The sequence below is a fragment of the Chiloscyllium punctatum genome, chromosome 9 (genome assembly GCF_047496795.1).
Source record: "Chiloscyllium punctatum isolate Juve2018m chromosome 9, sChiPun1.3, whole genome shotgun sequence".
NCBI lineage: Eukaryota > Metazoa > Chordata > Chondrichthyes > Orectolobiformes > Hemiscylliidae > Chiloscyllium > Chiloscyllium punctatum.
Genome location: NC_092747.1, coordinates 36,727,344 through 36,754,150, shown reverse-complemented (window position 1 = coordinate 36,754,150; position 26,807 = coordinate 36,727,344). Strand labels below are relative to the sequence as shown.

The 26,807-nt window shown below is 40.9% G+C and overlaps 1 protein-coding gene across 6 annotated transcripts in view; it reads left to right on the top strand.

Moving 5' to 3' along the window:
• LOC140481292 (protein furry homolog) overlaps nt 1-26,807 on the top strand; it is a 412,478-nt gene that overhangs the window by 277,891 nt on the left and 107,780 nt on the right. For all 6 annotated transcript variants that reach the window (XM_072577249.1, XM_072577246.1, XM_072577244.1 and 3 more), the window contains exons 32-37: nt 4,569-4,825; nt 6,773-6,919; nt 8,960-9,128; nt 10,386-10,476; nt 20,728-20,813; nt 22,674-22,824. In XM_072577249.1, coding sequence (XP_072433350.1) covers nt 4,569-4,825; nt 6,773-6,919; nt 8,960-9,128; nt 10,386-10,476; nt 20,728-20,813; nt 22,674-22,824 — 901 coding nt within the window. The remainder of the gene's footprint in view (nt 1-4,568; nt 4,826-6,772; nt 6,920-8,959; nt 9,129-10,385; nt 10,477-20,727; nt 20,814-22,673; nt 22,825-26,807) is intronic.

Sequence of the window (26,807 nt, the reverse complement as noted above, 5' to 3'; positions counted from 1 at the left end):
TTTTCGGAATGCTAATAGGGGAGGGGAGGGAAATATATCCCTGGTGGTGGGGTCTGTTCAGAGGTGGCGGAAATGGTGAAGGATGATACGATGTATCTGGAAGTTGGTGGGGTGGGAGGTGTGGACCAGTGGTGTTCTGTCCTGGTGGCGATAGGAGGGGCGGGGTTCAAGGGCGGAGGAGCGGGAAGTGGAGGAGATGTGGTGGAGAGCATTGTCAATCACGTCTGAAGGGAAATTGTCCCCTGTAAAAACACCATTCCATATTCCCAATTCCTTCGCCTCTGCTGCATCTGCTCCCAGGAGGACCAATTCCAATACCGAACAACCCAGATGGCCTCCTTCTTCAAAGACCCTTTATGATGCCTTTGGCAATCTTCATTACCACCTCTGCCTTTCCATTAGTGGTAGTTTGTAGGTGATGTATGGTATTGAATGACCAAATCATTTATGAAAGGCATGCGTTCTTCACTCATAAATTATGGGCAATTATCATACATCACTATGTCTGAAAGGCTATAATGACTGAAGTACCTTTTTTAGGCATTCCACAATCTCACTAATAGTTATTGTTGTGAACTGGTCTAACTCTGAGTAGTCAGAATAGTAGCCAATGGTGACAAGACAATCAATTCCTGCAAAAGTGAGAACTCTACTCCAGGCTTTATCCTAAAGGGATTTCATATTTCATAAGCAGTTCTTTGGCTTGCTTAATTTTGTATTCATTGCAAACCTGCACTGAATGATGTCCTTAATCTCAGTGTTCACATAGGACTACAAGAGCACTTCTGTTATTTTCTTCAGACTAGATTCCTTGATAGATTTCATTGATGCATTTCTGCATCTCATGTCTCATGCCCTTGGTTATGACTCTGTATGACTCAAACCAGCAGAAGTGTTTCCTCTGATTCCCATTTATGCTAATTTTGAAAGAGCTGCCATTTTTAGTCAAATGCAGCCTTGATGACACAAGCTGTCACTGTCTACTCACCACTAGAATTAACCTCTTTTGTCCAGGTTTTAGACCAAGGTGAGGAGTTGAGTGGCCCTGGCAAAGCCCAAACTGAACATCAGCGGCATGTTATTGCTAAAAGGGTGTTGCTTGATAACAATGTTGATGGCCCCTTTCATTATTTTATTGATAATCGAGAATAGACTGATGAGGAAGTAGTTTGCCAGATTAGATTTGTCCTGCTTTTTGTGTATAGGATTTAGCAATTTTCCACATTGCAGGTGCAGGAGTCTTCTCCTCAAATAATTGTTTTATTGTCCATGACAACTGTCACAACAGTATGTGGCAAGACAGCAGACCTTAGATCTGACCATTGGTTGTGGAATCATTTCACCCTGTCTATCATTTGTTGACAATTCATTTTTTGGTATGCCTGACACTACTTTTTGTATATTGTAATGCACTTTTCACTTGAATGAAGGTTAATCTCCTGACCTGATGGTCATGGTGGAGTGCTGAGCCAAGAGGTTGCAAATTGTATTTGTCACATGGATGCCCAGTCTTAAGTTACTAGAACTTTTCAAAATCTATCATATTTGGTATGAAGGTAGTACCGCACAACAAAATAGAGAGCATCTTTAGTGTCATGATGGGAATTCATTTCCTTAAGGACTGTGTGGTCACTCAAATCAAGGGTAATCAGGTGTGGAGGAAAGGTGCTGCCTTTGACAGTGACAACCACATCCCAAGAAAGGTCAAAGGAGAAAATATATACATGTTGAGATTCATATAGTTTCATGTGCTATAAGTTTGGTCTATTGAGAAATCTTGTTAATAGCCATTTGTTGACCCTGCAAACTTGACACAAATAAAATGCATCCAGGTTAACCTCTGGCACAGTGGTGATCCTGATCAGATCATTGTTGCTCCATCATGGAAACTTGCAAATGGGCCATAGAGAAATCCTATTGGAACTGAAATATTAACTTGGTTTATCTCTGCGTAGATGCTGCCAGATCTACTATGTTTCTCTAGCACTTCCTATTTTGATTTCAGATTTCTACAATATGTAATATTTTACTTACATTTTAAATTATACTTACCTAACAAGAATCTGAGTTATTGGGCGTAGATTGAAATGTTGAATGCAAAACACCGATGGATTTCTCCAAATTTGTATGTTCATTCTGCTGAACAATTCTGACTGTGCTATTAATAACACTAACAACTAATTTAATGTACTCAGTTGAGCTTGTAACGTGGCTTATTTATACTTCTCAAAGCAGCTTGGAGAATCTCTGGGTCCCTGTTCCTTTCTCCAGGGCAATGCCTGAGCAAAAGTGAATTTGCCAAACTATCAACACCTATTTCCTCCTGTAATATAAGTTGTTGTGAGCATTTCAAATTGGAATCCTCGCATTTGTCCCAGCAACACTTCAAAATTTGGGACATAAGGGGAAAGAGGAGCCAGTAGGGGATGGCACTGAGACTGGCAGAAGGCAGAGAATAACAGTAATGGGGTCTTTTTCAGGATGGCAGCCAGTGACTACAGGTCATTCTGCTATTAACGCAACAGTTATGTTCCTCTGCAATCTCAAGCTATGGAAAACTAGAAACTCGCACTGTAGAAGATTGCTATAGAAAATCACTATACCTATTCAGTAGAAAGTTTGTGTTATCCAAGCAGCATCCCCAGTTCGTCAATCACATTATAGCCAATTCGTGTTACTGAAACACACGTTATTCCAGAATGATCTGTCTTGAGTTCTGCAGGGGTCTGTGTTGGGACCACAATTATTCATACGATACATTCATGATCCGGACAAAGGAACTGAATGCATTGTTAAGTTTGCAGATGGCACAAAGATAGGTGGAGGGAAGGTGGTGTTGAGGAAGCAAGGAGACTGCAGAAGGACTTGGACAGACTAGGAGAATGGGCAAAAAAGTGGTAGATGGAATACAGTGTTGGAAAGTATGAGGTAATACACATTGGTAGGAGGAAAAGGAGCATAGATTATTTTCTAAATGGGAAATAGCTTCAGAAATATGAAGCTCAAAGGGACTTGGAAATCCTAGTTTAGAATTCCTTTAATTCTGTTTAATTAAAACAAAGCATCGCGAAGGCCTCAGGTCGGTGTAGACACAATCCTGATGAAGGGCTTTTGCCCGAAACGTCGATTTCGAAGCTACTTGGATGCTGCCTGAACTACTGTGCTCTTCCAGCACCACTAATCCGCAATGTGATTTCTGCCCAGTGCTGTCAAAGTGAAGAATTCAATGAAGCGTGGGTAAACAGCGGGAGTAACTATGACTCTGTTCAGTGAGGAGGGCAAATGCAATGTTAGCATTCATTTTGCAAGGAAACAAAAAAACAGAAACTGCTGAGGCTGTATAAGGTTCTGCTCAGACAGTATTTGGAATTTTGAGCGTAGTTTTAGGCAGCTTATCTAAGGAAGGATGTGCTGGCTTTGGAGGGAATCCAGAGGAGATTCACAAAAATGATCCTAGGAATGAAGGGCTTGTCACATTAGGAGCAGTTGAGGACTCTGGATCTACCCACAAGGGAGTTTAGATGGATGAGGGAGAATCTGATTGAAACTTATAGAATACTGAGAGGCCTAGGATGAGTGGAGAAGAGGTTTCCACTAGTAGGAGAGACTAGGACCCAAGTGCTCGCCCTGACAGTGAAAGGACAACCCTTTAGAACTGAGATGGCAAGGAATTTCTTCAGTCATAAGGTGGTGAATCTGTGGATCTCATTGCTGCAGCAGATTGTGGAGGCCAAGTCATTGAGTGTATTTAAGACAGAGGTAGATAGGTTCTTGATTGGTAAGGGGATCGAGGATTATAGCGAGAAGGGAGGAGAATGGGGTTTAGAAACAGGTCAGCCATGATCAGGTGATGGGCCAAATGGTCTAATTCTGCTCGGCTATCTTATGGTCACTTTCTCTCCCAGCAATATTCAATGCCATGGACATCTATTCCCACATGAATGATGGCAAATATATCTATGAACTTTTCTTAAGCAAACTTTGATCCATAAATGTTAAAAGTTATCTTAACAGTTTTGCCTGATGCTGTCTTTTGAACTGAGGCCAGGTGTTGACAGACTGTCTATTGTACAATCTATCCAGTCTTTACTTCTGGCCATTTCTAATATGGGGACCCAATTCAGAAATTGAAAGTTTCCATCAAAATTTCACAAGTTAAGTATCTGTACTATAAAATACCAATGATTTATATCAGTATTTTGTGCAATAATGGGTTTGATTTTTGTGTAGTACTGTTCTAGTTATGATAATGTCGCGCAAATATGTTTTCTTACACAAGTCTCAAATTAAATCCCGTTATCTAAAAATAGTTTGACACTTGCATCATCAAGATATCCTCTACTACAGTAGTTCCACTTTTTTTATTTTATGATTAGGATACCCTTCTGAGCTAGTAGGTTCTGTGAATAATATTTTATAAACGTGAAGTAATTTCACACTTTCTGTAAAGTAAAAATGGAGAGGATCACTATAATTTAATATCAAGATAACTTTATGAGCTGTTTTGCTTTGTATATATATTTTTAGAAGTACTGAAAATAATATTTTGTTTCCATCTCCTTGACCAGAGGTCAGCCAGAGATTTCCAACCACTCACCCAAATGGCCGGCAAATTATGCTCACTTATCTGTTGCCATGGCTGCGTAACATTGAACTAGTGGATGGTGGACTTCTGCCCATTATGTCAAACCCACAAACTCCTGATGAACAATCTAACTACAAGGAGGAAGAAATGATTGAGGAATGTGGACTGAAAGGAAATGGTTGGGGGTCTCCACAAGCCACTTCACTGGTTCTTAATAATCTCATGTACATGACTGCCAAGGTAATGTTTTATTATTTCTTAACTATGGATACATGAGGGGGCTAGGTGGCTAGAGTGCACTGCATAATAATGTTGACAGCCTGTTTTTAATCCCCATACCAGCTGAGGTAGTGTTTGAACCTGTCTGTTCTCCTTGAGTCATGCCATATGGCAGAAGACATGACTAACAATTGTCAGACAATGAAGACAAAACATGCAGAGAAAAAGATGAATTCCATTTCTTCTCCAATTTAGCACTGTCAAACAAATTAAGTTAGACATATATATTCATGAAATGGTAAAACATTCTTGATATAAATAACAAATATGAAATTTTGGGTCAGATTTTCACGCAAGTGTCAGTCAGAACAGAAATGGGTAGCATTTAAAAGCAGTGGTCAGCAACTGATTCTGTGATTCCCTCCACATTCCTGTTAAGTAGGATTTTTAAGGGTATGGGTCATGAGCTACCACGTGGTAATCCCATTGTTGCCTGCTCTATTGGAGAGCTACGCATTTTAGATGCTGTTTCAATGGAGGAGGAAAGGATTGCCTCAGAGGAATTGAGAGCCATGGGGAAATCCTAGTCTGGAGTTGTAAACCTTTGACAATTGAAAAACATTGAAAATAGGAGCAGGAGGGGGCCATTCATTCCTTTGGACCTGATCATGGCTGTTCATCCAACTTAGTACACTGTTCTGATTTTTACCCTGTACTCTTTGATCCATTTAGCTCCAAGAACTATACCCAAATGTTTCTTGAAAATGTTCAGATTTTTGGCCTTTACCACTTTCTGGTGGCAGAGAACTCCAAAGGCTTGCCACTTGGGTGAAGAAATTTCTCTGCATTGCAGTCCTACCTTGTCTACCTAGTATTCTTAGACTGTGACCCTTTGTTCTGGACTCCATAGTAATCAGGAACATCCCTCCTACATTTACCCTATCTAGTCCTGTTAGAATTTATACATTTCTAGGAGTTCCCCTGTCCCTGTAATTGTTCTAAATTGTAGTGAATATGGTCCCAACTGATGCAGTCATCCTTCATATATCAATCCTGCCCATTGCAGGGATCAGCCTGATGTTGTCAACTACAAATGTGATATGAGAAACATGCTAAGTACAGTGATTAATTGTTTAAAAAAGGTAAGTAAAGGGCAACCATTAAATTGGCAAGCAGTTTGAAAATGTTCAGATGCATTAAAATACTTTATCCATACATCAGGACAGATGCAATAATGGAAATTTCAAACAAACAACATTACAGAAAATGATTTCTGAAAGTTACATACATTCATGTACAAGAAGCTTTTGTCTTCAAACAAAAGAATTATACTTAAGCTTTGTGCCTTTTTGTGTTAAGTAGAAGATTGGAAGTTTATGGTTCCTGTTGCTTTCTCTCTGGCAATGTCTTAACCAATCAGATCTGATTTGCCAATTAATCAGCATGTTTTCTTCTGTAATATTATTGTTTCTGTTTGAAATTTCTGTTCTTGCATCTTTCCTGATAAGTGCAAGTCAAGAAGTTTTGGCAATATGTCCTTCTTTCCAGCAATACCTTGAACTACAAAACCCCTTATTATTTTGGAGAGTGCTACTAGATTCCTGCAGGCAATTTAACCCAACTCACACAGTAAATGGCTTTTTATACCCCATCTGATTTTACACACAATGATGATAGCCTCAATACTTCAAGCTTTTGAGTGTTATCATCAATTCTCACTTCTACAACTAGTTTAGTCCATCTTTTGCTGAAAACCTACTTGGTGATATTTCCGTGGATCTTATTTACCCTTTAGTATGAGAAAGATACTACTGGCAGGTTAGATGGTGTTTGTAGAAACGTTATGATAATTAAACATGACTGCTCAACTTTAAATAAACTCAATTCACGACAATTCTAAATCAACATCTTCAGAAATTGACTCGAAGTCCACAATTACAAGTAATTTTTTTTTCCTTCTTCTTCCAGTATGGGGATGAAGTTCCTGGATCAGAGATGGAAAATGCCTGGAATGCACTGGTAGACAATGAAAAATGGAGCAATAATCTCAGAGTTGCCCTGCAATTTCTGATCAGCCTTTGTGGAGTTAGCAGTGACACACCTCTTCTGTTGTATGTGAGTAGCTTAGACCATAACATAAATGCTGTACAGGGATTAGAATTCCAAAATCTGAAAGGAATGAAAATTACTGATCTTTTTTTGTTTAGGAAGAACACAAGATTACCAAATTTCACATGATTACAAAAATTTGTACATATTTATAATCATTTACACCAATATTTATAATGGAGTGATACCTGGCACATAGAAAGATGTCTGTTAGTATTGGAGGGCAGTCATCTCAGCTCCAAGACATCTCTACAGGACTTCCTAAGGATAGTGTCCTAGGCCCAGCTGTCTTCAGCTGCTTCATCAATAACTTTCTTTTCATCATAAGTTCAGAAATGGATGTTCATGTGGCTGTAGTTCAGGTCCAAATGCAAGACTTGGACATGTGCTGAAAAATGGCAAGTAACATTTATGCCATGCAGATGTCAAGTAATATCTTACCAATAAGAAACAATCTAATTCCTCATAACATTCAAAGACGTTACCATCACTGAATCCTCCAATATCAACATCCTGGAAATTACCATTGAGCAGAAACTGACTGGACTCTCCATACAAATACAACAACTACCAGACCTGGTCAAAGATTCGGAATCCTGCAATGAGTAACGCATCTTCCGACTCCCCAAACCTGTCCACAATCTACAATGCATAAGTGAGGAGTGTGATAGAATACTCTGCACTTGCTTGGATGGGTGCTGCTTCAACAGCCCTTCAGAAGCTTGACACCATCCAGGGCAATACAGTCTGCTTGATTGGTACCACATTCACAAAAACTCCATCAATCCACCATCAACACTCAGTAGTAGTGGTGTGCATCATCTACAAGATGCACTGCAAGAATACACCAAAGATCCTTAAATAGCACATTCCAAACCCATGACCACTTCCATCTAGAAGGACAAGGACAGCAGATACATGGGAACACCACCCCCTGCAAGTTACCCTCCAAGCCATTCTTCATCATGCCTTGGAAATATACTGCTTTTCCTTCAGTGTTGCTGTGTCAGCGTTATTGAGCTCCTTCACTAACGGTATTGTCGGTCTACCTACATTACATGTGTCGCAACAGTTCAAGAAGGCAGCTCACACCACCTTCTCAAGGGCAACTAGGGACAGACAATAAATACTAACCTAGCTAGCAATGTCATCTTGCATGCTTCAATTAAACCTGCTTCGAGCACATGCCTCGGCAGTGCATTCCATATCTTAACTATTCATTCTGTGAAAATGTTTTTTGTCTCACATTGCCCTTGCTTCTTTTGTAAATCACTTTAAACTAATATCCTCTCATTCTTTGTTTTCTCTTTTATGAGCTGGAACAGCTTCTCCCTATCTGCTCTACCCAGCTCACTCAGGATTAAATGAATAAAAGAAAATCAGACAAGTAGTTGCCATAAATGTACAGTAGAAAATATTCAATATTTTTAGGCATTTCTATGTCCTATAGAATTTCAAACATGGCTGACAACACTGATCAGAACCCCAAACAGTGAAGACTGACAACATTACGTTCATGGCTATATGGTCAGCAGATGTGTTAGTAAACCAGCAATTCTCATTCTAAGGATCTGCTTCAGGGGCCTAAGAAGATTTGGAGGTTCTCTTCAATATGCACCAGCCAGGGTATCTAGAATGGTCATATAACCTGCACTCTGCCCAACAGTCTGCCCAACATTATTCATGAAGATGACAAACAGCATCAATAGAGCTGACTATGTACCCAGCATTGCACCACCCTTCACAAATCACAGAACAGCAGTGTGATTTACACAGCTATGCTATCATGCTTCAAGTCATCAACAGTATTAGTACCTGGGTTTTCAAATTTCCAAAAGAAAATGTAATTAGTCTCTACTGAGATCATAGCTGTCTTTAAAGACCACTTTTTGACAGTCAGTTGATATTTGGTCACCGCTCCAAATATCTTTCCTTGAATAATTAACTTTGTTTCCTTACATTTATGCAAAATACATTCAAACTTTTCTGAGATTAACCACTTTATGACATTACTTTTGTAATAAATCTGAATTTATTATGTTTCAGATAAAAAAAGTAGTAATTTACTTATGCCGTAACAACACTATTCAGACAATGGAAGAGCTATTGTTTGAAATGCAGCAGACAGAACCTGTAAACCCTGTTGTCCTGCATTGTGACAATCCACCTTTTTATCGCTTTGCTGCAAGCAACAAAACGTCCACAGTTGCATCAGGTGAGGCAAATGTTTTTAATGGATCTTGATGTTCTGTAGGATCTCAGTAAAAGGCTGCCATTTATTGGTGTCAGCCTTGACTCAGAGATAACATTTTCATCTTCAAAATCAGAAGGTTTAGAATTTATGTTCCAAAGACTAGAGTTCATAATTTAGACAGATACTTGTGTGCCACATTGAATGAAACATTTTCTGTTGAAAGGTAAGTTAGATCAAGACCTTTTAGCCATCTTATTAATTAATGTCCCTAGATCTCACTTTGCAGCTACAGTGTTTTCCTGTTTTGACTGCAAGGAATACATCCCTCTTTGTTATTCCATGCTCCTCCCTCTCTCTCTCTCTCTCTGTCCTTGTCTGTCTCTCTTTCTCTCCCCTTTTTCTCTCCCCTTTTTCTCTCCCCCATCTCTCTTTCTCTCTCTCTCCCTCCCCAACCCCACCTCTCTGCTAATCAGTAAGCTGCCTGTAGTGAGCATGTGTCTTGCTGGCAGTACGCCTTAACCTTGTAAATTTGAGGGGACATGAAAATGAAAAACAAGTCCCCAGCTGACTCCTGCAGATGGCCATTGGTGTGACCTCACTAACCTCATCGCCATTTCCATTGCATTCCAGCTGTTGTTGAAGTACATCTGATTGACTTTTTATGGGTAAAATATAAATGAACTGTGCCCAAGTTGCCAATTAATATGCAATCCCATAAAACATGTTTAAAGGTAAATATTTTAAATAAATAAATGCATCACACTGCCCATCAGAAACCTAGCCATAAAGACCAAACTTTTTTCTTCCATATTAAGGCATGGCAGCTGATTCATATGTAGAGTTAAATATTACTGCAGTTGAAATGTTTATCTACATTGTGTTATATTTAATATGGACATTTCCCTTGTCCACTGATCAATATTTTTTAACAACAGAAAAGTGTAGTCTTGTCTGAAGAATGGTCACTGGTTTGCACATGTCTGCGTGGGTTTCTGTTGTGTGCTCTTGTTTCCTCCCTTAGTCCAGGCATCTGCAGGCTAGGTGGATTAGCCATGGTAAATGTGGGGTTATGGGGAAAAGGTAGATAACGGGGATAGGATGAAGTTAATTCTGCTTTCTCCCCACAGATCCTGCCAGACACACTGAATTTTTTCAGCAATTTTGTTTGATTTCCAGTATCTGCAGTTCATCAATTTTTTAGTGTAGTCTTGTCAGCTTGTTACTGCTATCCTTGAGTAACCTATGTCATTGATGTTAGTAAGTATATTTTTGTTACAGGGACTACGTCTAGCACCAATACTCTGGTAGCTGGACAGGAGAGTTTCCCAGAAATTGATGAGGGACGAATGATGAAAGAAACTGATGAAAGGTTTGTGTGCAATCTGAAATCTCATCAATAACTTGCAGACTTAAAACTAAGAGTTGCTGTATTGAGATCAAGCCAATGTAGTAAATTATGCTTGAAATTGACTCAGTGTCTTCTACTTCTTGAGAAGGCTTAAATAATATTAGTTCAGGGATTTCACTTCATAGAATCTCAACAGTGTGGAAAGAGGCTGATTAGCCCATCAAGCCAGCATCGACCCTCCAAAGAGCATCCCACCCAGACCTAGCCCCCACTCTATCCCCATCACCCCACATTTACCACAGCTAATCCACCAAATCTGCAGATCCCTGGATTATGGGAAGAAACTAGCAGAAACCCATACAGACAATCACCCAAGGCTGGAAACAAACCTAGGTCCCTGGTGCTACAAAGCAGCAGTGCCAACCACTGAAGCACCATACCACCTTCAACTAGAGACAGGGAAAATGGAAAATTTATTCCTTATACCATGTAATAGCATAAAGAAGTCATTAGAGCCAAAATGTCTCCAACATTAAAAGCAGTAATCAGATGATCCAGGCATTCTACCTATCTTGGAAGTATGCCACAAAAGTACCCGAAAGGATTTGACCAATTGGTAATATTCTTGAGTTTAAAGGTGTAACAATAAGATTAGGAATAAGAAGGTCACAAACTACAAGCTTGCATATATTTCCACAGATGTTAATGGAAATACTATAAGGATTTCCACACTGTATGGATTCTGTGATAACTTGTTAGCATGTCACCACTCTGCATCATGCATGGCTAACCCAGAGACTTCCCCAGTCTACCTTAGACTTATCAGAAGGATTTATGGATAGATTATTGACCTGATTACAGGGCACATTACAAACACACCTTCCATGATGAAATTCTGAAGTAGGACTGAAACCTAAAGCACCTAGCTCAGAGTCAGAGACGCTATCATTGCGCCACTAGTTCCAAATGGATTAACCACACTGATATAGTAGAGTTTGCCATAACCAATTCATATTCATAATGATTTTTCTGTATTTCGCAAATAAATCTAAAAGCATATAAAATAGAAGCATCATAAAAGCGGATTTAAATTTTCAATTATAGAATCCCCACAGTGTGGAAACAGGCCCTTCAGCCCAACAAGTCCATGCAGACCCTCCAAAGAGTAACCCACCCAGACCCACTCCTTTACGCTATTATCTTATATTTACCCCTGACTAATGCTCCTAACCTACACATCCCTGAACAGTATAGACAATTTAGCATGACCAATTCACCTAACATGCATATTTTTCGATTGTGGGAGGAAACCGGAGCACCTGGAGGAAACCCACGCAGACAGGGAGAATGCGCAAACTCCATACAGACAGTCACCCGAGGCTGGAATCGAACCCAATTATCTCAGTGGCTAACCACTGAGCAACTGTGCTGCCCCACTTTGCTAGTTTACAACTTTAATCATATACATCTCCCTGCACTTAAAAAAAAAGTTCTTTCCAGGTCCTCCATAAGACTCTTACATGGCTTTAAATTTCCTATGAATATTACCTGCATAGTTAATACAATTAATATCGGGTAGCATGTAATTCCAACCAATGCAACAATCAGTTGCTTGTTGATGAAGTGGAAGAAAATACTGTTCGGGAATTCATCTTTATTCATTCATAGGATATGAACATCGGTGGCCAGGCCACTGATTCTCATTTCTGTTTGCCATTAAGAAGGTGATGGAGCACCGTTTTCCTAAGCTGCTGCAGTCTGTGATTTTTCATCCACACTGCTGTAAGTGAGGGGGTTCCAGAATTTGGATCCTGTGTTTAGAGGTGCATGCGTTTTTACCAGCAGGTTTAAGATTCTGGGGAGAGAAAAACATTTTACTGGAGAAGTTCAACAGCGCAAAATTCATTTTCACTGCACCATTTAGTGAAAACAGATCACCTTCCTGAGGGTGCTTGCAGCAGATCCTCGGATAGTATGAAATGGTCCTTGCCTGGCACTTGTCTGGCATGAAGGTTATTTGCCATCTGTCACATTGGCTGTTGTCCAGGTCTTGCTGTGTATAGACATGCACTACTTCAATTTCTGAGGAGTTGCACGTGGTGCTGAGCATTGTGTAATCATTACTGAGAAACCCCACTTCTGACATTTTGATGGAGTGAAGGTCATTGTTGAACCAATTGAAGATGGTTAGGTCTTGGATGCATTCAGGCAAATGTTACCTTGATGTCAAAGGCAATCACTTTCTCAACATCACTGTAGTTTCAGTTTTTTTTTATGTTTGGACGATGGCTGCAATTAGTTCAGATACTATTAGCCCTGGTGGATTCCAAACTGACCATTAATGAGCAAGTTATTCCTTTGCAAGTGCATTTGACAGTATTGACAAGAAACCCGTCCATCACTTATAGAGTCATAGAGTTATACAGCACAGAAACAGACCCTTCGGTCCAACTTGTCTGCGCTGACCAGATATCCGAAATGGATCTAGACCCATTTGCCAGCATTTGGCCCATACCCGTTTAAACTCTTCCTATTCATGTACCTATTCAGATGCTTTTTAAGTGTTGTAATTGTGCTCACCTCCACCACCTCCATAGACACACCTACTTTCTGTGTGAAGGTTGCCTCTGAGGTTCCTTTTAAATTTTTCCCCTTTCACCTTGAACCAATTTTGGACTCCCCTACCCTGAGGAAAAGACTTTGGCTATTAACCCGATCCATATTCCTCTTGATTTTACAAACCTCTGTAAAATGCCCCCTCAGTTTCCAACGCTCCAGTGAAAATATTAGCCTCTCCCAGTAGCTCAAACCCTCCAACCCTGGTAACATTGTTGTAAATCTTCACTAACATCCTCACTATAGCCAGGAGACCAGTATTGAATGCCATATTTTAAAAGTGGTCTCACCAATGTCCTGAACAGCTACAACATGACGTTCAACTCCTGTACGCAATGCACTGATGAATGAAGGCAACTGTGTCAAACACTTTCTTCACTACCATGTCTACTTTTCAGACGATCAAGAGTGGACTGATAAGCAAGTTACTGCTGGATAAGATTTGTCCTGCCTTTTGTGGACAGGAGATACCTGGCAATTTTCCATATTGTTGGGTCAGTGCCTGTGGTGTAGCTGTACTAGATAAGCTTGGATGGGATATAGCTAGTTGCAGAAGAAAATCTTCGACACTCTTGCTAGAATAAGACTTCATGGGGTCAAAGTCTTAAGGCCGGAAGAAATAGGAGCAGGACTAGGCTGTTCAGCCTCTTGAGCCTGCTCTGCTGTTCAGTAGAATCATGGGTGATCTGACATACCTCACATCCATTTGCATGCCCTTTTCCGCTGACGCTTGATTGCCTTGCTGATCAAGAACCTATCACAGCTTTAAATATATGCAAGAACTCTGCTCCTGCAGCTCTCTGTGGCAAAGAATTCCAAAGACACTCAACCCGCTGAGAGAAGAACTTGGGACCCTTTAATTTTCAGAGTATGCCCTCTGGTCCTAGATATTCCCATGAGAATCCTGTGTGTCTCAACGAGATCACCTCTCCTACTTCTAAACAGCAGTGAGTGGAGTCCCAACCTGTTTAACTTTGCTGACAAGGCAATGCCTCCCAATTATCCTAGTGAACATTATCTGAACTTCCTCCAATGAAATAATCTTTCCTTCAATACAGGAACCAAAACTACTCTCATTACCCCATACAGCTGTAGTAAGACTTCACTACTCTTATACTTCAAGCCCCTTGAAATAAGGACCAGCATTCCATGAGCTTTCCTGATTACCTACTGTATCTATGTGCTAGTTTTCTTTTGTACACAAGTGCCCCCAAGTCCTTTTTGTCTTATATCTTTTTACAGTTTTTCTCCATTGAAATTGAGTTATAGAGATATACTACATCAGTCCAACTCGTCCATGCTGAACAGATATCCCAACCCAATCTAGTCCCACCTGCCAGCACTTGGCCCATATCCCTCCAAACCCTTCCTATTCATATACCCATCCAGATGCCTTTTAAATGTTGCAATTGTACTAGCCTCCACCACTGCCTCTGCCAGCCCATTCCACACAGGCACCACCCTCTGCGTGAAAAGGTTGCCCCTTAGGTTTCTTTAATATCTTTCTCCTCTCACCCTAAACCTATGCCCTCTAGTTCTGGACTCCCCCACACCAGGAAAAAGACCTTGTCTATTTACCCTATCCATGCCCCTCATGATTTTATAAACCTCTATGAGGTTAATCCTCAGCCTCTGACGCTCCAGGGAAAACAACCTTAGCCTATTCAACCTCTCCTTACAGCTCAAATCCTCCAACCCTGGCAATATCCTTGTAAATCTTTTCTGAACCCTTTCAAGTTTCACAACATCCTTCAGATAGGAAGGAGACCAGAACTGCATGCAGTATTCCAAAAGTGGCCTAACCAATGTCCTGTACAGTCACAATATGACCTCCCAACTCCTGTACTCAATATTCTGACCAATAAAGGAAAGTATACCAAATGCTACCTTCACTATCCTATCTACCTGTAACTCCACTTTCAAGGAGCTATGAACCTGCACTCCAAGGTCTCTGTGTTCAGCAACACTCGCGAGGACCTTACCATTAAGTGTATAAGTCCTGCTAAGATTTGCTTTCCCAAAATGCAGCACCTCACATTTATCCAACTTAAACTCCATCTGCCACTCCTCAGCCCATTGGCCCATCTGATCAAGATCCCATTTTAATCCGAGCTAACCTTCTTCGCTGTCCACTACACCTCCAATTTTGGTGTCACCTGCAAAGTTACTAACTGTACCTCTTATGCTCACATCTAAATCATTTATATAAATGACAAAAAGTAGTGGACCCAGCACCGATCCTTGTGGCACTCCAGTGGTCACAGGCCTCCAGTCTGAAAAACAACCCTCCACCACCACCCTCTGCTTCCTACCTTTGAGCCAATTCTGTATCCAAATGGCTAGTTCTCCCTGTATTCCGTGAGATCTATCCTTGCTAACTAGTCTCTCATGGGGAACCTTGTCGAACGCCTTACTGAAGTCCATATAGATCACGTTTACCACTCTGCCCTCATCAATCCTCTTTGTTATTTCTTCAAAAAACTCAATCATGTTTGTGAGATGTGATTTCACATGCACAAAACCATGTTGACTATCCCTAATCAGTCTTTGCCTTTCCAAATACAAGTACATCCTGTCCCTCAGGATTCCCTCCAACAACTTGTCAGGCTCACTGGTTTATAGTTCCCTGGCTTGTCCTTACTGCCTTTCTTAAGAAGTGACACCACATGAGCCAGCCTCCAGTCTTCCGGCACCTCACTGTGACTATCGATGATAGACCAGCAATCACTTCCCTTGCTTCCCACAGAGCTCTAGGGTACACCTGATCAGGACTTCAGGATTTATTAACTTTTATGCATCTCAAGACATCCAACACTTCCTCCACTGTAATCTGGACATTTTTCAAGATGTCACCATCTATTTCCCTAATATTCTGTTCTTTTGTTCTCTTTTCCAAAATGAACAAGTTCACATTTTAATTTGCCAACATTTTTCCTACTTACTTAGCCTGTTAAAGTCCGTCTATAAATTATTTGTGTCCCACTCACAACCTGCCTTTCCATCTATTTTTGTGTTGTCTACAAATTTGGCTACAGTACATTTGTTTCCTTCCTCCAAGTCATAAGACCATAAGACAATAAGACATAGGAGTGGAAGTAAGGCCATTCGGCCCATCGAGTCCACTCCGCCATTCAATCATGGCTGATGGGCATTTCAACTCCACTTACCCGCATTCTCCCCGTAGCCCTTAATTCCTCGAGATAACAAGAATCTATCAATCTCTGCCTTGAAGACATTTAGCGTCCCGGCCTCCACTGCACTCTGCGGCAATTTCAATTAATGAATTCCTTAATATATGGTGTAAAGATTTGTGGTCCAAGCATTGATCTTTGTGAACCCCACTGGTTACAGGTTGCCAACCTGAAAAAAAGCCCCCACCCCATTTGCTGTTTTCTCCCCATTAGCCAATTCTCTGTCTGTACTACCTCCATGTGGGCTTTATCTTAAGACTTAATGTTTTGTGAATGTTGAATGTCTTATGGAAGCATCAGAGGACATCAGTTAGTGTCATTTAGAATCCATCCAGATTGCAAATGATCATACTGAAACAGTCAAGCATTTAATGGTGATTACAGCTCATTAAATATCCCTGGTCCCCTCCCTCCGGGCACAAATGCTAATTGGAATTGAAGTCGTAATGGGGATGGAGCAGAAATCAGACAGTGGTGACTTTGGAGGTTTAACAAGTCCTGCGTAACACATCGCTGGCAGGAAAGGGGGTGGGGTGGGACCATGACATGGGGCGATGAGGAAAGAGGGAGAGATCCCAGGGATGATAAAATGCAAGCTCAGAATCTGGTGAGCTATAGCCTCAACACTGGGGGAGTTAGAAATAGGTGTAGATCTGAGGTTGGGGAATGGAGAATGGGAAGAGATGTAGCCCTTGAGCAGGTGAGGGTACAAAGAAGCACAGCCACAATAATCTATGTCTGCATCAAATGCAGCTTGCTACATCCTATGATTTTTTTTTAAAAGCACATTTTGCTGCATATTTTCAAAGATTTCCCAACAACTTCCCCAACCCTTCTGTTTCAACTGGAATTTACCCTTCTGTCTGATCATTCTCCAGTTCTACATTCCCCACTCTGCCAGGGTGACCAAATCCATGGATAAAATAAGGGATGCTCCACCAGTGGAGATAGGGTGGGGAGATGATGAACAAATAGTCAATAACATAAATGCAGCAATACTGAAAAAAAAAGAGTGCAATGGAATTTAAATTCAAAAGTATATAATGAAAAAATGAAGACTAGCATATCACCAATTCACCAAGTTTCCTTCGACAGCACCTTTCACACTTGTGATCTCTACAACCTAGAAGGACAATAACAGTTGATGCATGGGAATACCACCATCTGCAATTCCCTCCCCAACCCACACAATATATTTAATTAGAATTACATTGCCTTTCCTTCATTGTCACTGAGTCAAAAACCTGGAGCTCTATTTCTGAAGCATCTGACTACTTGTCTGCCATTCTAGAGTACCTGACTGCTGAGATTCTGGGGACACAATACAACCCAGAATGACAAAGGAGATCTGTGCCACCCCTTACCCCTACAACTTGCCATCCACAATTATGAAGCACTCAACAAGCTACTGGTAGAAGTCACCACAGTCCAGTTCATGGTCTTATCAGAAAACCAGCTATCCCAGCAAGATTTATATCAAAAGCAACAAGTTGAGAAAAAGTTAAAAACATATTGTGAATAAAATGTTTAGAGAGAAGCTCCATAATCTAATGTCTATCAGAATCACAATTTTGTAGTTCACCTGTGCTTCTGATTCTCCATCAAAGCTCCTTCCTGTCATGCTGTGAGTCAAAACCACCCAAAATTCAAACTAGCCTCCTCAGGCCTATTGGAAACATACTAGATTATTGTGGCTGTGTGTCTTAGTACCCTCAGCTGCCCAACTCTCAGGACTACATCTCTTCCCATTCTCTATCCCCCAACCTCAGATCTACACCTATTCCTAACTCCCCCAGTGTTAAGGCTAGAGCTTACCAGATTCTGAGTTTGCATTTTATCGTCCCTGGGGTCTCTCCCTCTTTCCTCCTCCCCCCATGCCATGGTCCCATCCCACCCCTTTTCCTGCCAGCGATGTGTTACCCAGACTTATTCAACCTCCCAAAGTCACCACTGTCTGATTTCTGCTCCACCCCCCCATTACAACTTGGACTCCTTGCTGTTCTCAACCTGAACTATCAATTAGCACAACTTCAGTTCCAACTCGCATTTGTGCCTGGGGAGAAGGGACCAGGGATGAGAGACAAGTGTGGGGAATCAAAGGGGAATGACCAAGTGGGCCACAGGATGCAGGGTGTGACAGAGAGCAGAAAGGGGTTAGAATGATCAGTGGGGGGGGAAAGGAGAGGCCTAAGTCTATAATAATGTATAATGATAAAAAATGTATCGTATTATTGCAACAAATCATTGTAACTACAACAATAAATATAACTTTATTAATAACAATGATCATTGTCATGATTTGGCAATGTTAAACACTCACACTCACAACTGCGTTTGATAAAATATCAGAGATTGTCTGAGTGCTTCCTTTTCTTTTTAAACTTCCACAGCTTGCAGCTGAGGCTTAGAAAACATATGATCTGAGTTGTTCCTCTTCTTGATTACGTCTAGGCTCATCAAGTTGTTTTCAGTTTATTTTCAATTATTTTAGTTGAATACTGAGCATTTAAAAGTAAAATAAATATTTTCAATTAACAATTGCGTGGAGTGCTGGGTGATTTCATTTCATGGTCATTGATTTCAATAGATTATTTCAGGTGTAAACTGATGACTGACTGCTTTGGAACACATATTGAATGTTTTGCTCATCACAAGTGAGTTTGATCAAATGCTGTTGAGCTAAAAGCAATGCCAAATTTTTCTGGTAGGATTGGATAAACACCTGAAAGAAAGCATTTTTATGAGGTTTGCAGAAAAGGGAGTGGCGTTTGACATAGTTGTAATGATCTGGGAACATAGGTTTGAAATCCACTGTAGGTAGTCATATGGTTGTACAGCACGGAAACGGACCGTGTGGTCTAACTTGTCCAAGCAAACCAAATATCTTAAATTAATGTCATCCCTTATGGGTATACTTGACCCATATCCCTCTAAACCCTTCCTAATCATGTACCCATCCACATGCCATTTAAATATAAAATTTTAAAAGGCCTCCAACACTTCCTCTGGCAGCTCATTCCATACATGCACCACTCTTTGTGTGAAAAAGTTGGCCCTTAGGTCCCTTTTAAATCTTTCCCCTCTCACCCTAAACCTATGCCCTCTAGTTCTTGTCTCCCCCAACCCAGGGAAAAGAAATATCCATTTCCCTCATGATTTTATCAACTCCTCAGCTTCTGATGCTCCAGGGAAAACAGGCCCAGCCTATTCAGCCTCTCCCCATAGCTCAAATCCTCCAACCTTGGCAACATCTTTGTAAACCATAGTGAAATTTGTACCGGATAGAAAGCTAGTCTAATGGTGACCATTGTTAGTTGTCAGTAAAACCTGTCTGGTTTTCTTTAGGAAAAGAAATCAGTCATCATTATCTGGTCTTTCCTGCATGTGACTTCACACCTACAGCAACATGGTTGGTTCTTTACTGTCTCTGGGGCAATGAGGGCTGGACAGCAAATGCTGGCATAGCTAGTAATGCCCACATCCTGGCCTACACTCAGTCCCACCCTCTACCAGGTAGTGTTTCCTTCCCCTTTTCTCATAGACAGGGCTCACCCCTACCCTTGGTGCTCCCTTTTTCCTGCAGCCCTAGACATTGTTTATTCCCTCCCATCCCTGCTCTCCTTCCTCTCATTCTGGAGTCCCTGGTTCCTGTCTGGCTGTGTTGCAAAAGTCAAAATTATCAGAAAGGCTATGAATTGCAAAATGACATCAATTCATTTGGCATCTGCAGCACACTGATAGCAACTGAGACTTAAACCAAAATTTTGTTTGGGTTTACTTGATACTGCGTTGACTTGATACTCATTTCAGACAAAATTCAATTAGCATGGTTAGCATTTCCCTCAGTGGAATGCGTATGCCTGGTCATTACGTGAGGATAAGGTTGAGGCCTCTTTCATCACCTCACATGGAAAAATTGTCAATGTACTATACCTAAGGTCACACACATCTACAAATTGACCAACTGGTATAGTACCAGATATGTCCAGCTGGGATCAAAGAGGAAAGCATGGAACAGGATGGGGTGCTTTGTAACAGGTTTCACATATTGACTGAGTAGGTACCTGCAGCACTGGTCTCTTAAATCTCTTTGCAAGACAGAAAGGAAATATTATCCAGAATTACAGAATTTTTATTCTTAACTGTTATGTATTGTCCTTGCTGTAGAATACATGGCTGCACATGCTGAATGAGGATGTGATTGACAACTCTGAGGTTGGTTAAATAATGGTTACAAACTAAGCATGTATGTAAGAAATGACAATTTAAATGTGCTAGACTTGTAATGCAGATTTAATTATCACTTTTGAAAGAGAAACAAAGAGGAGAAAATTGGATTATTTCTAATAAATGAAAACATATCATTTCTGTTTCATTAAGTACCACAAGTTTTCTTTAGTAGCTAAAATATCATGTTTTAAAATGTTTGTTGATGTTCCCTGATTTTTTTACATGTTTTCCTTAGGTTCAACAATGTTGTGATAAGAGCTCATTCTCGCCTTGAATCCAGGTACAGCAACAGTTCTGGTGGATCCTATGATGATGAAAAAGGTAAAAACTTTATTGCTTTTTATTATTATTTGTTCTTCTCAAACAGTTTCCAACTAGAAGTTGGCTAAAAGGGTTGCTTCAGCTCTACTGCTTTTCTACAAAGTAAATATTTGTTCAAGCTGAATTCAGTAATGCTGTCTATGTGCATGTGCCAAGACTGAATGCTAGTGTATGTTAAATGTTGCTTGAAAAAAAAAGATTGGTTTCTCTCTCCCATTGAGTGTCTTAAGTAATTGATTCCAGGATTTCCTCCTGACTATTACAGTAGCCAGCACTTGCATATCTCCAGACAAGGATCTATTTAGAAACAGCATCCGGTACTTGATGTCATTAGGGAACTTCCAGTGACTGAAAAATTCTTCAGATGTTGTTATAGCCTGAAAAGGCCTCATGATTCATCTATTAGTCAAATATCAAATATCATTTCAGCCAATTAAATCTGTGAAAATAAATCTTACATATCTTAACGAACACAATCTGTTAGAATAATCAACATGACAACTCAGAAATTAGCTCTCATCAGACACAAAATGTATTTAGCAGGTCAAACATAAAAGGTGTTGTAGAAATTCATTAGATCTGGCAGCATGATTGGGGAGAGATTAAGTTAATTATGCAATTGTGTCTTTGACATGTCAGTTTTGTGTTTCATACACATAACTTATTTACTTTTTTTGATCTTGTATTAACTTCCCACTGCATTTTGGAATAGAAGATGAGGCTTTCGTAGGCCACCCTCCTGCCTAGTACCAGTGCCTCTGTTTTCTCCAAGTTGGGACAAATGGAGACTGATCACCCCTTACTCAAAAAGCTGGAGGCAGGTCATCCTGGTTAGTGATTGGCAAACCAGCTACTTTTCTTGCCGGCTGGAAAGGCAGATAATTGGAAAGGTGGTGAATTGAGTGTCTTTAGTGGCTGTTAATTGGTCACTTTGGGCTTAATTGCTTGTGAGTCAGGAAAGCCCCTTTTCACTCAGTACTTCATGAGTAAGGGAGTGAGTATCTTTCCAGGTCAACTCACTCATTAATTCCCCTTCTCAGCAACTCTTCCGTGACCTCCAGGGAGGGTCAAATTGCACCTTATGCTTTCATCTGGCTACATCATCTGTCACCCTGTGTTGTGCTATTGCACCAGAAGCCTAATCACTTTTTGATTATTTGTCATTTGTTCAAGAAGAAAATTTTAAGTGTGTACCTATTAATGCTGACAGGATCTCACCTGCACTTTAAATCTGGATAGCATAGTACAACTCATTAGAGAATTTTGACATGTATTGACTTACCATTAATGCTAAAGGTGGTCTCTCTTGACAAGTGAGTTGGCAGAATCGGACAATGCTGGAATGAGACAAAACAGAATGAGTGCTTGTGGAACCAACTGGAAAGTAGGAATTTGGTGCGTAGTGGGGAAAAGATTATTTAAATAAGGTTTGTTGCAAGAAGGGGAAACATTGTTCCTTTTCATAAAGGGATCAAGCACAAAAACATGGTTATAAGTTAAATTGCAAAAGAAACACATATGAGCTGACTAATTTTTTTTATTTTGCTGAGTAAGCAGTTAGATCATAGAACACACTTCATGGTGGATGCAAGGTCAGTTGAGGCATTCAGAATGGCTTTGGATGATTACTTAAGATGAAATATGATTCAGGGGAAAAGACAGGAGAATGGCACTGAGTCATAATACCCAGTCTAAGAGCTGGAACAGACACAATGGGCTAAATGGCCTCCTCCTGCACTAAAACAATTCTGCAATAAACTATGTTTTAAAGGCTAGTTATTGATCAAATGAGCATTATCATCGTGTACTGAATAATTTTAATATTTCACTGGAAATAATTTCAATATCGTTAACCCTCAGGTGACCCAATGCCTCCTTATGCTAGTTGGTTGATGAAAACTGTGGAAGCTAACGTACCACAGCCTCTACCAATGCCAATAAATGGAGGATGCTGGGCCCCCCTTGTGGATTACCTCCCTGAAACCATCACACCTCGTGGACCACTGCACAGGTTAGAAAATTATCTTCAAAACGCACTTTGTATTTTAAAATGTACTTTTCAAGGTATTTGAATTATGTGTCAAAAGTGTAACCATTCTGTACCCAATACAAGGAAGGGCAATTTTGATATATACACTTTCAGAAAGTGACTTCTTTCTACACAAGGTGACATTTATCAGAACTTACTTTGAGCAGACTGATGATATTCTGGTTATTTATCCTAACTACCTAAAGTTTGACTTATTTCTTGACTACTGTCGCCGAACTGCTGTGATCTTTATTCAACTCAATGAACCGGAGTGATTAGCGTCCAATTTATAAGGGGAGAGAAGGAGATACTTTTGTTGTGGTGAGACTGAAAATCTGAAAGAAAGTGAAGAACCTGATGAGTTTAACAAGTTGAAGTTTAAGAAAAAGAATGAAACTGGATGGACCGTCCAACATCGACTGATGCACTGGCAATGTCCGTCAAACCCAGCACTTTCAACGCTGCAAAATCCTCCTTCCTGAGAATGGGGGCTTGTCCCACAGAGTGGTCAAGTGACAAACTGACATAGTCATACTCCAAAGGGTAATACTTTGCAGACAATGTCCAGACACCACTAACATCACTCCGAGTGCATACTGTCTCAAAACAGGGCAGACCAAGTAGAGATGATGCCACAGTAAGTAGGGAGCCCTTAACATTAACACAGGATTTCATTAAGATTCATGGTTCTATGATCAAAAAATGGGCAACGGAACTTGCTAATTACCATTGGCACCACTTCCCGCACCTTTTTAAAGAGAATATTGTGGGTGGGGGGGGTGGTGTAAAAGAGAAAGGGGAGAAGCATTGTCAATTAGGGAGTGTGTCGCAGCTGCAGAAAAGGAGGTTGTTGAGGGGGGTTTGTCTACTGAGTCACTATGTGTGGAAATCAGTAACAGGGAAGGAGCAGTCACTTTATTGGGTTTTTTTTATAGATCCCTCAATAGCAGCAGAGAATTGGAAGACGAGATTGGGCAGCAGGTCTTGGAAAGTGCAAATGTAACAGAGTTGTTGTTATGGGTAACTTCAACTTTCCCAATATTGATTGGAACCTCCTTACTGCAGATGGTCTGGATGGAGTCGATTTTGTCAGGTGTGTCCAGGAAGGATTCCTGACTCAATATGTAGATAGACTGACTAGGGGTGAGGCTACATTGGATTTGGTGCTAGGCAACAAGCCAGGACAGGTGTCAGATCTCTCGGTGGGAGAGCATTTCGGTGACAGTGACCACAACTGCCTCACCTTACCTTGCTGTGGAGAGGAATAGGAACAGACAGTATGGGAAGGTATTTAATTTGGGGAGGGGAAATTAAACTGCTATGAAACAGGAGCTATGGAGTATAAATTGGGAATAATTGTTCTTTGGGAAATGCACAACAGAAATGTGGAGGCTCTTGAAGGATCACTTGTTACAAGTATTGGATAATGTTGTCCCACTGAGACAGGCAAGAAATGGTAAGGTGAAGGAGCCTTGGATGACAAGAAAAGAGGATCTTCTCATCAAGAGGAAGAAGAAAGCTTACTTAAGATTGAGGACTTAAGGATCTGGCACAGCTTTAGAGGATTACAGGGTAGCTCGGAAAGAATTCAAAAATGGACTGAGGAGAGCCAGGAAGGGGCATGAAAATGTCTTGGCGAGAAGGATTAGCAAAAACCCAAAGGCGTTCTATGCTTACGTGAGGAATATAAGAATGACCAGAGAGAGGGTAGGCCGATCAGGAATACTGGAGGGAATTTGTGCCTGGAGTCTGAAGAGGTAGGGGAGGCCCTATATGAGTTTTTTGCTTCAGTATTCACTAGAGAGAGGGACCTTGTTGATAGTGAGAACACCAAGGACCAGGTTAAAAGGCTTGAATAGATTGATATTAAGAAAGTGGATATGCTGGAAATTCTGGGAAGCGTCAAGATAGATAAGTCCCCAGTACCATATCAGATATATCCAAGGTTACTACGGGAAGCGAGGAATGAGATTGCTGCGCCTCTGGTGATGATCTTTGCATATTTTGTCTCCACCAGAGTAGTATCAGATGATAGGAGGGAGGTGAATGTTGTTCCTCTATTCAAGAAAAGAAATCGAGCAATCCCTGGGAATTACAGTCCAGTCAGTCTCACATCTGTGGTAAGCAAGGTACTGGAAAGGATTCTGAGAGATAGGATTTCTGACTATTTGGAAAAACATAGTTTGATTAAAAATAGTCAGCATAGCTTTGTGACGGGCAGTTCATGCCTCACAAGCCTTAATGAGTTCTTTGAAGATGTGATGAGACAAGTTGATGAAGGTCGAGCAGTGAATGTGGTGTATATGGATTTCAGTAAGGCATTTGATAGGATTCCCCACGGTAGAATCAGTCAGACAGTTAAGAGGTATGGGATGCTGGGACATTTGGCTGTCTAGATACAGAATTGGCTGGCCAAAGAAGACAGCGATTGGTAGTGGATGGAAAGTATTCTGCCTGGTGGTCGGAGACCAGTGGTGTCCCACAGCGATGTGTTCTTGGGCCTCTTCTCTTTGTAGCTTTTATAAATGACTTGGATGAAGAAGTGGAAGGATGGGGTAGTTGTTTGCTGATGACACAAAGGTCGGTGGTGTTGCAGATAGTGTCAAGGGCTATTGCAGGCTATGACAAGACATTGCCAGGATGCAGAGCTGGGTTGAGAAGTGGCAGATGGAGTTCACCCTGGATAAATGTGAAGTGATTCATTCTGGAAGGTTGAATTTGAATACTGAATATAGGGTTAAAGACAGGATTCTTTGCAGTGTGGAGGAACAGTGAGATCTTGGGGTCCACGTACCTAGATCTCTCAAAGTTGCTACCCACGTTGATAGGTTGTTAAAGTGGTGTATGGTGTTTTGGCTTTCATTAACAGGGGGATTGAGTTTAACTGCAGCTCTATAAAACCCTGCTTAGGTCACACTTGGAATATTGTATCCAGTTCTGGTTGCCTCATTATAGGAACGATTTAGATGCTTTAGAGTGAGTACAGAGGAGACTTACCAGGATGTTGCCTGGATTGGAGGGCATGTCTTATGAAGAGAGGTTAAGTGAGCTACGGCTTTTCACACTGGAGAGAAGAAGGAAGAGAAGTGACTTGGTACAGGTGTACAAGGTAATGAGAGGCATAAATAGAGTAGATCATCAGAGACTTTTCCCCAGGGCAGAAATGGCTGTCAGGCGAGATCCTAATTTTAAGGTGATTGGAGGGAGGTAGAGGGGAGATGTCAGATGTAGGTACTTTACATAGAGCATGGTGGGTGCATGGAATGCACTGCCAGCAGTGGTAGTAGAGTCAGAGACATTAGGGACATTTGAGCGACTGCTAGACAAGAAAGTTCAATTCTGAGCTGTATCAGTCGGAGGGCTGTGAGGATAGAATGAGGAAGATGGAGTCCTGTTTTAAGAATTTGAACCTTTTGGGTGTAACCTCGGAGCAGGTATCTGTTTTGAGTGCTCCCTTGACAATTCAGGAAGTGCAGGAGATGGTAAGGCTGCTCGAGTGGTAAAGTGCCCGGGCCAGATGGATTTCAATGCGAGTTCTGTAAGGAGTTTATAGACTAATTGGCCGGGCCACTCTTGGATATGTACAATTATTCATTCAGTCAGGGTAGCCTCCCATCCTCTTTGAGAGAAGCAAGTATCTGTCTTATTCTTAAGAAAGGGAAAGCCCCAGAAGATTGTACTTCGTACAGGCCTATATCGTTATTGAATGTGGATTTCAAAACCCTGTTGAAAATGTTGGCATTAAGGCTGAGAGGTTATTGCCGTTTATTGTAAAGAAGAACCAGACGGGGTTTATTAAGGGTTGTAGGTCTACCAATAATATTAGAGGAGTATTAAATATGGTTCAAGTATGTCAGCAAAGAGCGATATCGGGTTTGGTAGTTTCCCTCGACGCAGAGAAAGTGTTTGACCGAATGGAATGGCTGTACCATTTTTATTTCAGAGAACGGTTTGGTCTTGGAGAG